Source organism: Lissotriton helveticus, chromosome 5_1 (assembly GCF_964261635.1).
Source record: "Lissotriton helveticus chromosome 5_1, aLisHel1.1, whole genome shotgun sequence".
NCBI classification, from domain to species: Eukaryota; Metazoa; Chordata; class Amphibia; order Caudata; family Salamandridae; genus Lissotriton; species Lissotriton helveticus.
The window spans coordinates 236,213,219-236,226,776 of NC_136065.1; the positions used below are offsets into that span (position 1 = coordinate 236,213,219).

The 13,558-nt window shown below is 43.2% G+C and overlaps 1 protein-coding gene across 2 annotated transcripts in view; it reads right to left on the bottom strand.

Moving 5' to 3' along the window:
- The window catches only part of EXD3 (exonuclease 3'-5' domain containing 3), a 2,383,304-nt gene that overhangs the window by 1,931,512 nt on the left and 438,234 nt on the right, over positions 1–13,558 (bottom strand). For both annotated transcript variants that reach the window (XM_078642091.1, XM_078642090.1), the window contains exon 3: positions 7,727–7,788. In XM_078642091.1, coding sequence (XP_078498217.1) covers positions 7,727–7,760 — 34 coding nt within the window. In that variant the 5' untranslated portion in view covers positions 7,761–7,788. The remainder of the gene's footprint in view (positions 1–7,726; positions 7,789–13,558) is intronic.

The following is a 13,558-nucleotide window of genomic DNA, read 5'->3' on the forward strand; positions in this document are numbered from 1 at the left end:
TTGTACCTCACTCATAAACTCCACAAAGCTGGCTGCTCCCATCCAACGAGAAGTACCAACGCTCTCGTTCTAGTCACGCCCCTGTTCCATAAGAAACGCACTCAATCTCGCTCCTTCTCCAGTAATGCCCCCAATATCTGGAACACCCTCCCGAAACAACTGCGTTGCAACCCCTCCTACCCCAGCTTCAAAAAGAACCTAAAGCTACATCTCCTCAACAAATATTGGGGCCCTTAATCCTTCTCCGCTCCACTGACCTGTTCCCTCTACCTTCACTACTGGAGCTTATCCCTATCCACACTCTCCGCTTCCTAAACTCCTGACCCTTCCCTTTTTCTTTTCCCTACTCTCCCACCTTTACCTATGTATTCACTGATCGAAGAAGCTCATGCATTGTCGATCTGTTAATAGCCCCTGGATTTTCCTTTTTTAGGTTTTGCCTGGCGAACAGCTGCGCAAGCAGCGTTTTGCGAAGGCGAAATCTTATGTCTTACACTGTGTGGCTTTGTTCCGCCTCTCTGTTCCATTGGCTAGCTCAATAAATGGAGGCTAGCCATTGGAACAGAGATCTGTCCGTCATTGCCGGAGCAGATTCGTGGGCGTTCCTGACATTTTTACTCATCCCGCCCCTTTTTTGCCGTCACGAAGAGGTGGGCCCATTGTGGGTGTTTACTTTTTATTTTTTTTTTTGCCTGATGTTTGCGGCCGCCATTTTTTTATGGAGCTGGGGCTGAGAGGATGCTCGAGATGTTCCGTTCTCATCAGGAAACTGTCTTAGGCGGCATCCTTATGGCTCCCTTCTTACTGCTGAGAGGCACAAACCACACAGCCGCGGAACACCAGAGTCTCCACAGCATCAAAATCGGCCGTCGGGACATTGCTGGCCGGAGCTGCTATCGCGGTGAGTCTGCACCCCCCCCCTCTCTCCTACCGGCACCAAGCAGTGCGGAGCTTGCTTGCACCCGATCCTCTGCCCCCCCCTCTCTTACCGGCACCAAGCAGTGCGGAGCTTGCTTGCACCCGATCCTCTGCCCCCCCCTCCCCACCCCCCCTCTCCTACCGGCACCCCACGGCCGTATTTGGGCTGGTGTCCGCCGGAGGGGAAGGGGGGTCATGCAGCTACTCCGGTGGCGGCTGTGCGGGCCTCTGGGCCGGAGTGGCGGGAGGTCGCCAACAGAGAGGAGTTGCCGCATCAGGGCGTCTGCCCACTTGTAAATGCTTGTTATTCCATTCTCTTCTTGATATTGCCTTCCTGTAGTACTCTCTAAAATGTTTCCCATGTCGAGAGGGTTGATTGGACTTAGCCCCCATTTTCTGTCAATTTTCTGTCTATCAACAAGCCCTCTAGTTTTCCCTATTTCTCCCAGACATCTAATCCCGCCGCCTCTACCCCCCCCCCCCCAACTAATTTTCTCTTTTTTAGGTTCCACTCTTCTCAGTAATGGTGAGTGGTCTGATAAATTCCTTGAGGAATTCTGAATCTTTGAGGCCTGAGTAATCGATCTTGGGAGTTAATACATAGTCTAATCTTGAAAATGAATTATGCGCTTTCGAATAGGGTGAATATTGTCCGTCATCCTGATGCATCTCCCTCCATACATTGAATAGGCCTAGAGCCTCTTCGGACTTAGCCAGGCATATCTGTCTCCTTTGGTGAACTCCCTGTCCTGTCTACGTTTGTGCTCATGACTAAGTTAAAGTCTCCTCCTACAGTTGGGACTGCTGAGCGTTCCCAGTCTTTCTCTTGTGGTGTCTTGGAGTTCGGGGGTTAGATATCCTCCTTTTACTTTTATTCCCAAATGTTTAAACATTCCAGGATAGTGTCTTTACACTACCCCCTTTGCTTTTCATTAAGATGCCAATGCCACCTTTTGTTTTGTTATGTGACCCTATTCTTAACTGCGTAGCTCCTATCGCTGTTTAGAATACTGTCCCCCTGCCCTACGAACTTGCTCGGTAACATTTGTATGTAAGTGGGGATGATGTATTCCTCCCTAGTAAGTAGCACATATCCACGGTGGAGCTCTTTACTTATCAAATTCTGTACTTATTGCCCATCATGTCGTACTGCAGTGCTGAAAGTCTTGACTAATGGAAAAATAATCCATTCCTGCCTCCTAAATCCCCCCTCGCCTCGAGTCATCAAGAGACAGATGAAGCCCTGCTTAAAATCAGAAATACATTTACAGTATAGGTTCTCTGGTCTGATCTTCGGTACACCCCATGCTTTCATCAATGTTTTAATTAGCATCAGCGATCTGTGAGTCTTGGTATGTTTCCCATTTCAGAAGAAAGCGGTCATAAATGATGCATCAAGGGCTAGATGTGTAACAATGTCATTGTTTTCCCCTTTCAAACATATATTCCCACATTATTGTTTAAGTGTGACACAAACTGTTTTAAATGTCCTCAAAAGAACCATGGTTCGTATGACCTTTTTAGTTGCAAAAGTTTCAAAGAAGATTGCTTTTACAGCGTAAGACTTTTCACTCATATTAAAATAGAATGTATTAAACGTGTACATAATTAATCAAGAATGTGTATGATGCATCAACTCATTTGATTTTACATGTGTTGCACTTTTTAAATTTGAAGTTGATTTTGAGCCGATGTACATCTTGCTCTTTTGTTTCACTATCACACAGTCACTGGCCGCTTTGTAGTAGGCCGAGATAACATTTTTGTTCTGCTGGCATAATCTGACATACTTTTGATAAACTCATGTTGCACCTGTTATGAAATTTCCGAAGATATGCAATTACGCCATATTGCTCAATATGCCCCTTGATTTTACCTAAAATTTGTATTAAGGGCCCTAGATGAATATTTATCCCTTGGTATAATGTATACTTTGAGTTTCTTACCCCAAACATAGGACTTTATAGTAGAAGACATGGCATGATTTATGGGCCTTATTTATAGGTTTTGGTGCAGTGATGCATTGATGTTATTGCGTTTATGTATAACGTTTAGAGTTCAGAAATCGAACTAGTGTTTTAATAATGCCAATATAGATTTTTTTTTTTGTAAGTGTGCAGCATGATTCGGTTTTAGTTTTCCTATTATTTGCATGCAACAAATTATTTAGGAGTTTATGTTGAGCATAATTGTGTTTTGGCCCTGCACGACGTTCACTCTTGCCTTTTTTAAGCTTTCTGAAGCTATTGGCATTGTAAATGACAATGCCATTTATTTATTTATTTTCAAAACAAACACATAAATAAAAATGTTGTCATTTACAATGCCAATAGCTCAAACTTTTCAAAAGGCGAAACCATTGCATTGTAAATGCATGTTTGTAGTTCTAATTGTGCTGTTTGTTATTGCACTCTACAAATGTTTTATGTCAGTTCCGCTACATTGTTCCTGTGAAGCACTCTGATACCCCTGGGTCTAGTCAGCGCTATATAAAACTTGTAAAATGAAATAAATAAAAAAGAATTTAAATTTCTAATCCAGTAGCAGCTGGTAACATTCAAATTTTCTACAAAACCACCGCTAAACTATGAACGAGCGTGGACTGTGCCAGTGGTGGCTCCTCCGCTAGGGCAGAGGCGCATCGCCCCACTGCTTCACAGAAGTTAAGTAAAGGAAACATAAAATGATAATAACTTGTGTTATTATTATTTTATGTTTCCTACTGCTACATCAGCTTTTGGGGCAGTGCTGCCCTGACTACAGAGGAGCATGGGGAAGAGTGGTGTGCCCTCTTCTAAGTGCACATAACATCATCTCCATCCAGGCTGCATTACAGCCTGCGTGGACAACATGCCCAGGCTCCCATTTCCTGGCTGAGCGCCGATCCATGTAGCTCAGACCAATCACAACGCTGCCTTGTTGAGATTGGCTATTGGGAGGCTGGCAGGGTGCTTCTTGTTACTTCCTGCATCTTGCTGCAGACTAGAGACAGGAAGAAGAGGACGGGGGGGAGAGGTGGTGGCTGGCCATCACAGGTGTTTTTAAAAACTTTTTTCATCACTCCTACCCCCATATTCCCGCCTCACCACCGGAGTCCGGTATCAGCCACTACTGAACTGTGCCCAAGCTTGCACGTATATTGCTAGACCATGTATATACAGCTATTTGCATTATGGGTTTACGGCAATACTTTCTTTAGGTTTCCAAGCTGTCAATTCTAATGCCAATAAAACATCCCAAGTTGTGGTGCTTCCCATCAGTACTACCACAAAACCCAGTATTCCCGCCCAGCACGCACGCTGGGCCTTCGCAAAAGCCTTCACTAAATATTCCATCATTCCCACAGTGACACCTTGCATGCATGTAACTCGCACCATAACCCATTCCTAAATCCAACGCCCCAAACACGACGAGACTTAAGCATCGCTGCCCTGCCTCACACGGACACTTTCCCTGTGTAGCGGTCACAGACATTGCCTATAATAACTGACGTAGGACATGCCCCGCAAGGGTCGCATCGCTTACTGAATGACCTGCACTATTGTTACATCAGGTAAGCCTAAGCAAAAAGTGGGTTCTCTTTAGCCCACTTTGGAGTTACACGTATTCCAACTTTCCTAAATGCCTTACCTTTTCCCCCCACAGATACGTGTTCCCACTTTCCTAAATGTCTTACCTTCCCCCCACAGAAGAGCAGACACAGACACTTAAAATTGAGTATTTTACCGTATTAGGTATGTTTTCTTTTGTCGCCTTATCCACTCTCCTCAGCAGTGTCCACATTTGTACAATATTTTTGTCCCTTTGTGTTACCCCAGCCCCAACTAACCAGTCCCTGTTCCAAGGAGACACCCACATTATTAAGGATGGAAAGTGTCAACATACAGATGTCAAGGCAAGTAGGACCTTTAAGGACCATGAACTAGCAACACCATATGGTTAACTTACTGTTTAACAACTAGGGCTGACCCTAAAGCTTAACTTTACCATCTCACTCGCGACTAACTACATTTATAGTGGGGATCCAATCATTTGTTCTCATTATACTTAAGTGTTGTGAGTCACTGAACTGATGTTTTATCTTGCTGCACTTAATGTCTTGTTGTAAATTCATTAACAAGAACAAATGTGGTAAATTGTATATTAAACATTTACATGTCACTCATTTTGATCATCCACACCGGTGAAGGACATCTCTCCCCTCTCTTTCTCTATTCACCACCGATTGTTGACAAATTTATTTTCAAGAATTATATATATAATACATTTTGACCAAATACACAGGTTTTTTTCACAAGTTTGTTAAATAGTGCTAGCACACTCCTTTGTGTACATTAGGAAAAAAACAACCTTGCGAAACCAATAATGAGTCTATGTGATGTAAAGGCCCACATTGATCTGATAATTTTTCTTAAATCTAGGCAGAAGAGGTAAACTTTTTGTTTATTTGATGTTTCAGAGGTCCCAGTCTCCTCTGCTGTAAAAATAGCCAACCTCATTTGGATATGAACATTTGAAATTAACATCAGCAAAATCAATAACAGTGATGTAGTAGGAACTAAACATCATCATAAGCAAAGGCATTGGTAAACCTTGCAAGTAAGTATGCGAATAGTACTATACTAGGGACAGCAGGAGGAGGAGATGGTTTTAAAACTAGTAGCCGAAACGAGGGCATCGTTTACAATAGTAAGACAGTTGGAATAAACAATTGTTCAACAACTCCAATCTTCCATTCCTTCTCATAAGCGTTCAACATTTATTACGTGTTTAAAATATATCAATCAATGAAAAGAAAAACAAAATCAAAATCCCCTTCAATATCCCTGCTGTGCAAGTCACTCAGGTAGCTCACACTGTTTATCAGCTTCCTAACCGTAGCCCATTACAATTATATACCATCCATCCTCATACTCCCATTATTTCTAATGTGTTTTACATGGCTGATCACCAGATCTTAATTTGGGCCCTTAATTCTTTAAGTTATTCTCGCCCGCTGATCAACCAGTAGCCATTCTTCACAGCTCAGTCAAGAAGTGCTGATTTCCTTCACACCACCCCTTCAGGATATCAGCACCTCCTTTGGTTTCTCTCCTTCCCAACCCTCTTCCAATAACGCATACAGGATTGTCGCACACATATTAGTCACTGGAAGGCACTACGATCACTCATGTTGAATTTTTCTAAAACAGATATCGCTTGCTTTCCACTACTGCACCAGTCTCTTTATCATTTCTCATCTAGTGCCCGGCTTACATCCTGACATTCACCTCCTGTGCCAAAAATTTCAAAGTTCATTTCAATCCAATGAGATTCGAAGCGTCCATATTTACCAAAGCTACCACAGCTCGGTACCAAGTACTGAATACACATCCCATTTCACACAGCTCAAGCATTCGTTTTCCTGTACTCAGCATACTGGATTATTCTGTCTGTCTTATGCCCCGAGCATTACTAATTTGCCCCAGTGGATAAGGTCTTAAAGTTTGCCCCAAGAACATTTTATATTCTTTTATGCACACTCACATCTGTTCCTTTTGCCCCCAGGCAGGCTTGTTGGTACCAAAACACAGAGCTGTTTACAAGTTGTTAACACTTGCATCTAAAGCTATTCAAGACTGAATATCTAATTACATTTCTTCCACCCTTACGTGATAAAACCATCACTACAGCTTGTGATCTGCCAACCAGAATGTCCTGGTCTTACCCAAATCACCCTGTGCTGAATCAACATTCCACTCCTTCTACCAATTAGCTCCTATCCACTGTAACTCTCTTACTTCAGCCATCTCCCTCCTCCCCAATCCAGGAATTGAAATCTGCTTTTAGGACTCATGACCTTACACTAAAGTCAAAGGGCGAGTCTAAATTCACACAACCCCCACACACTGTAACAATGTACATTTTTATTATTTTTGCATTTCTGTGTATGTCAGCCTGATTTTTGCACAGTATACACATGAAGATCTCAGCTGATTTCTATTCTCGTGTATAACAAACTGACTGTTGGCTGCTTCATTCTGGCAGTGTATACAAGTTTCACCCAATACTAAACAAGTTTCCTAGATGTTATGTACTGCTATTTAATTTTTTTCATCTTCTTGCTTGAAATGGTATAGGCGAAATAGATGTGTTTTACAAGTAATTGAGTGTGCTTCTTCAGAGCTGGTGAATAAGGAAGCCCAATTCCTTTTAGAACCATCTCAGTGTTAAACATAGGGCATGCATATGAAATGTGATATTTAGTCATTATTGCTTAATTAGGACAAATTGTATACATATAGGATTTGTATAACATCAAAAATATATCTTAATTATGTTGGAATGAAGAAGCTTCACCATCCTGCCTCACGTGGGAATGGGTGGGACAAACCACTTTCACCAAAAATGTGTGTTGTGCACAAAGGTATTATCCTTGACTGATGTAACGTTTTTTCACTGTAAAGAAAATGTGAAGGTGAAAAAAACAGGCTCCATAAACACGAGTGACTGGGATAACATAGCAGAATTAAAAAACAAGTTATATGATATAAAGGGAGAGAAAGGACCTGATGATAGAGAGCATGTTCAGGAAACAATAGTAAATAAAATGTGCAACATCTTTCTTGTTAACCAATATAAGAAATAGTGTGAAGTCATTTTCTTTCACCGTCATATGAAACTAGATCAAATCTCAGGTAAAATCACTCTGTTTTACTCTATAATTTTCAAAGTGAAAAATTAAGGACTCATCCATGTGCCACATATTTTTGCCCAAAAGAAAATTTAACAATGCCTTCCATTCAAAAGGAAGAAGAAATTCTTTCACCTGTTGTGTTGCAGGTAGGATTGTTCTCAGCCATGAGTTGAGCAGCGCTGATGAGTGAAGTCCTGAAATAAAAAATGTAAAATTACTTGTGTGCCACACACAGTCAGATGATTCCCAATAGAGTTGCCAGTTAAGGCAAAAACACAATTTCTACATGATCCATGTGTTTCTATTTCTCTTTGTGAAAGAGAGAAACGGTGATCCCAACAGCTCCCCTGTCTATGAAGATCCACTGCACATGTTAGCACTGATGAGATCTATTCAGCTATTCACGCTTGTCGTAAGCTCACACTACCCTAATGCAGCTTCAGGGCACTGAAAGCAATGGAAGCTAGGGGAGCATACAGGATTGTTGCATTTTTATTACTTTAATTACCCAGAGGAAAAAAAAAATTGCAGGGCAATTAAATCCGTCGATCCACTTTGGAGCAGTGTCTAAATTTGTATCTTGTCCTGAACAAGTATACAGTGGCCCGTGCCTGCCCAATATACCTAGCATTCATGGACCTGTCCTCAGCCTTCGACTGTGTGAACAGGTCCAAGCTATGGCAGTTGATGTCATCCATCGGTATTGACAATAATATAATTAGTTTTTTGAGGGATCTTCATCGAGATTCCAGCGCAGTTGTACGTTACTCAAAGGACTTGAAAGTGTCCCGCTAGTTTGACATCAAGAGGGGGGTGGGGAGGGATGTGCCAGGGATGTAAGATTTGGTCTAAGCAAGAGAATCCACTTAGTAAAAACATCATACGGGATTGTCTCTCTCTTGATCATGCCTCGAGTATCCGCTGGCTACCGTACAGAAGAGTTAGCCTCGCCAGGTTAGGAAGAGTAGATCTTTACACGAACCCTGAGGGTATTCGAAAAAATGACCTCGTTTGTGCCAGGGAAGGTTTTTTTAGGAACACGTCATTGTGATAGAGAGGGTAAAGAGCTGTGTAAACCTAGTGTGCGTAAGTATGTTGTATTGAAAACTGTGCCTACTACCGAGCCTTACCTTCTAGGGCTTAAAAGTATTTATGACTGTTTTTTATTGACGAGGTTCCGGCTCGACCTCTTTCACTACTTATTGGCACACCCAAAGGCTCCCATAGAGGCCAGTGCCTCATGCCCTGTGGCTGCGACGGAGAGTCTCCTCAGGACATGATGCAATTTTAATGTTTGTACTTTTTATATTATACCCAGAAAGTCATTTATCATTCCCTTTTAAAAAAAAAAAATGTGGTTTAGGAGAGTGAGACCAGCTTTTACCTTTTTACAACTTCTCTCTAGTGAAACCGTTTTGCACACTCTTAACTTTTTATGGGTCATCATCAGACTTAAGACAAGCTGCAATTAATATTTGTATTGTAAATCAGGTATTTTTATTCTGTGTTTTGATTATCTGGATTTGATCACTTTTGTTAATTTGTAACCTAAATGATGGTAAATAGTAGGTTGTTTCACTTTTATGGTTTTATTTTTAAAGCTGAATAAAGTTTGTTGATGATGAAATCAGTAGGCAAAAATAAATCTTAAAAAAGTTATGAGAATGCAGGTGTGAAAAAGGGGTAAGGCTAATACAAAGAAAGTAAGGGAAATGTATAGGCTGTAGGGAGGGTTGACTAAAATGTTTTATTATCAACTTTATTAATTTTTTTTTTTAAAGAAAACCAACTACTATTGCTTAGGTAAAAAACTGTGAATATCAATTCCCATTGTCATTTGATTTAATAACTCTGTTAAAAAGAGCATCAATTCCACAGAGAAGTCCTTGTATAGTTCTGTGGTGATACCATCATTCCCACATTACTGATTTTAGTGACCATTCACCCTTAGTGGTCGTGGAGACTTTTCTTTTGCACTTTCGTCAATTTGGGAAGCTCTAGAGAGCTAAGATACTGCTCCTGCCAGGCTCAGTAAACTGATTTATTATTTGATGGAGATCCTTATAACATTGGAGAAAAATATAACTAATTTCTTGTGTATTAGATTACTGCATTTTAGTTGCAGGATTAAGGATCATCAGGATTGTATTGCCATTCTTTGTAATTTTAAACGACCACGTGAGGAGTTTATCAATTTGTTGGCTCTCCTCATATGTGCTTTGCTAAAACATTCTATCATTACCTGTATCTTCTGCTAGAAGTCGTCCCTAATATTCCGAGATTCTTTGGAGAGTGTTTGATCATTTTTTTTACCTTGTTGACTCGGATCTATAACTGAAACCTCTACAGCCACATATAGAGCCCTTTGTAGCTCGAGTCTTTTTCTAGAGCGTTCTTTAATTATTTTAGATTTATAAGCAATCACTCATCCCCTAAAGGTCGCTTTAAAAGATTCCCTGACAGAAACAATTAGGGCTGAATTCTTAATTCGAAAAAATGTAAATTCACATCAACCAATTAGTCCCTTAAATTCTTACTTGCAGCACATATGACACCTATTGGTCTAAAGTTCATCCACAAGTACCGGAATGGTTAAAAACCACCCAGTTCCATAGTTGTAAACACAAATTATTTAGTCCAGGCTATTGACTTTTTTTTCCAATCAGTGAAGTAAAAGTGGCAAAAATGGACACCAAAAAGGCTTTTTTTTTTTTTTTGAAAACCTTTATAGACATCAAAAGGTGAGACAAGTCGAGGCCTACAACCAAGCCGGCCGGCCGCAATGTGCAAAATAATCAGGAGTCACCAGGCAAATATTACATAATCAATCAATACAAAGCAGAGGCCGTACAATCACAGAAGGGGAAAAGAGATACAGAAACCAAAGGGCTAAAACACAGGAGTAAATAAGGCTTAATTTTATAATATGGGGAGAAGACACATGACAGGCTCACTTTCAATACGGAGGCATCCGATATCCCAAACCAACCTCAACATTAATAAGGGGGCATGGGGGCAAAATATCGGGGGGACAACACAATGCAGTCAAGAAAATCAGGATACGTGAGACACAATCAGCCCCTGAGCATTATCCTCGTAACATGCCCGCCACCCAAGACACTACCAAGCCAGAACAGAGGGATCGGAAAAACAATGCATCAAAACCAGCCCGTCATAATAACCTCTGGGACACAGGAAGGAAAAACAAAGGGGGGGGACGAAGTGGGGAAGGGGAAGAGGAAGGGAAAGGAAAATGGAGGGAAGACAAAATAAAACAATAAAAAGAAAATAAGAAAATATGAAAAACGAAAGGAAGAAGACACGCCGACACAGGCCCCCCGTGGCGGGAAGACAGGAGACAAAAGGAGTAGCGGCCCAAGTGGGGGTATGGCGATCGGGGAGAAAGACAGCCGAAACAGAGCAGGAGGATTAACGACGCCACACCCCCCACCCGAAACACACCATAGGAGGTCGGGACAGATGCGGCCTCACGAAAAAGAGATACAAAAGGGCCATAGAACCAGAAGACAAACAAAAAATAGAGCCCAACCCACCTGTCCCACCCTGCACCCCTGTAGAAGGCTATGGCCCACCCTTCAAACAGCGTGCCTGTCGCCCTAAACCAGAACCCGAAATATAGCGAGAAGTAAGAAAGAAGAAAGAGACAAAAAGGCAAGAAAAGCGGAGAAAAGAAGACAGGAGGGAGGAGCAGAATAACCATAATAATCCGAACGGGCGGCCGCAGCCCTCCGCCCAACCAGACAAGCACAGTCAAAAACAGACCAGGACGACACCCCATCACGCGCCACAAAACAGTAGGAGAAGGGGACCTCCCACCTTTCTACGATTAAAAACAATTATGCTACGAAATCGTATACCGGGAATCAAACGGAAGTCGTACATTTCACCCCCAACCCTTTCGAGCGACAAACCCCACCCACCACATGGCAATGTAAAACCACATACTAAATACGAAATCAGCATATAATCGAGTGGGATGGTGACTAGCATAGTTACTTGGGGGGTAGATAGATCCACGAGGGAGCAATAGTCCAAATAGAAAGTATCGATGCATCAAATATCGCAGCACGAGCAATGAAAAACAGGAGTTCAGTTGCGCCACTGGAGCGGGCGAGGTGGCCCCAATTATAGACACAGGCAAAGTCATCGAAGCAGGCACAGGAGGCAGTCCATCAATAGTTTCAGGCAACAATGTCGAACAGGGTCGCAGTACAGCATCCAAGTCCCCGGGGTCCGAACCTTAAAAAGCAGGGCGCCCCAAAGTCACCGACACACTACACGATCTTCGATCAGTGGCGGAGACACTCAAGTCAATCGAGGGGGGCGAGGCAATGAAGTCTTCGAAACAAGAGGGCGACAAGAGGAAATGGCCGCCCAAAATGGCGGCAGATCGTGGCGTCCCCACCGAGACGCCCAGGGCCAGGGAGGCGTGTAGGGATCTCAGGGCTTCCAGGATATCTCTGACCGTCGGCTCACGTCCACCAGATCCGCTCCCCACACCAATAGGCAACACGGGCCCGCCGCCACAGGGTGATTCTCGTTTCAGAGGGTCGGCCGCCATTTCGTGAATCAGCCCAATCGCCGCTCACCAAGACCCCCGGAAAGAACCGTTCTCAAATGTAGGGCTTTACAAGCTCCGGGGGTCCCAGCAAGGGCGGCCTCGATGCCAAAAGGATATCCGCCCAAGACGGGTCTCCGCCAGCACCAGCACCGGTGCCCCAATCAAGCGGAGTCCGGGCCCCGAGGACCAGGGCCGTCGGACAAAGCAGCGGCGGGGAGAGACCCCTTCACAGACTCAGGTCCCCGGGCCTCTCACCCACGTCGGCCGTGCGGCCACCCGGGCAGGCCCGGGTCAGGATCGCCGGGATCTTCGCACATCGGCTCCCAACACTGGTTCTCGCTCTCGGCCGGGGCCGAGAGCCGTCGGATCCCACCGGCCAGGTCCCGGTCCAAGTCTCGCAGAGGCCCCGATCTCTCAGAGGCCACAACTCCGGAGCCACTGCAAACCCAGAGACCCCGGGGTCGGATGGTAAGTACAAACAAGCCGTTATGTTTCCAATGCCCCAAAAATGTGTCGTCCCCGGACAGGATAGAAGACAGGATAGGCAAGCAGGACGGAGGGCTGCGGGAGCCGAGCTAAAGGGCGACCATTACGGCCGCGAGCTAGGCTCCTCCCCCAAAAAGGCTTTTGACTTAATGAACTGGGAGGTACTATTTTTGGGATATTAGAAAGGCTTACTTCCTGTGGTAACTTTTAGCAATGCTCCAGAATACCTACAAAGACGCAGAGGCAAGTACAGTGAACAATTCGAATAAGATAGGCTCGGTGGCAATTAGAAAGGGCACCGGTCAGGGTTGCCCAATGTCACAGGTCTTGCTTACCTCCTTCACTTACCTCTACAGTCAATTTGCATAACGATTTATTTATCACCCCACCACTGGAGCAGATGTCTAAATTAAAGCTCTTTGTGGACAACATTATTCTCTATTTGACAGCTGAAAACATTTATATTCCGTGAGTTTTAGATAAAATACAAGAATTTACCTCAGTAGGGTGGTATGAGAACAATCATTCAAAATCAGAGGTCTTATTGTTTAATGCAGAAAACAACGACTTCTCCTCAATCTTCAGAGCAACATTTTGTTCCTTTGCGACTAGTCTGCTACTTGGGGATTTTTGTAACTTGCATTTTTTCAGATCTGTTCCATCTCAATTGACCATGCTGAAGAAAGTTAAGGATTTATTAAATAGATGGACCTTGCTTCCATTATAATTGATAGGTCATGATTATCTTATAAAAATGATGATTCTACCATTATTCTTATTTCCAGTGTCCCTTTTTAGTAAATTCATATGGAATAATAAGCATCCCAGGGTTCAATTGCCAACCCTACAATTACATGAAAAAAAGGGGGTACTCTTTTTAGAAAATATCGCACAAA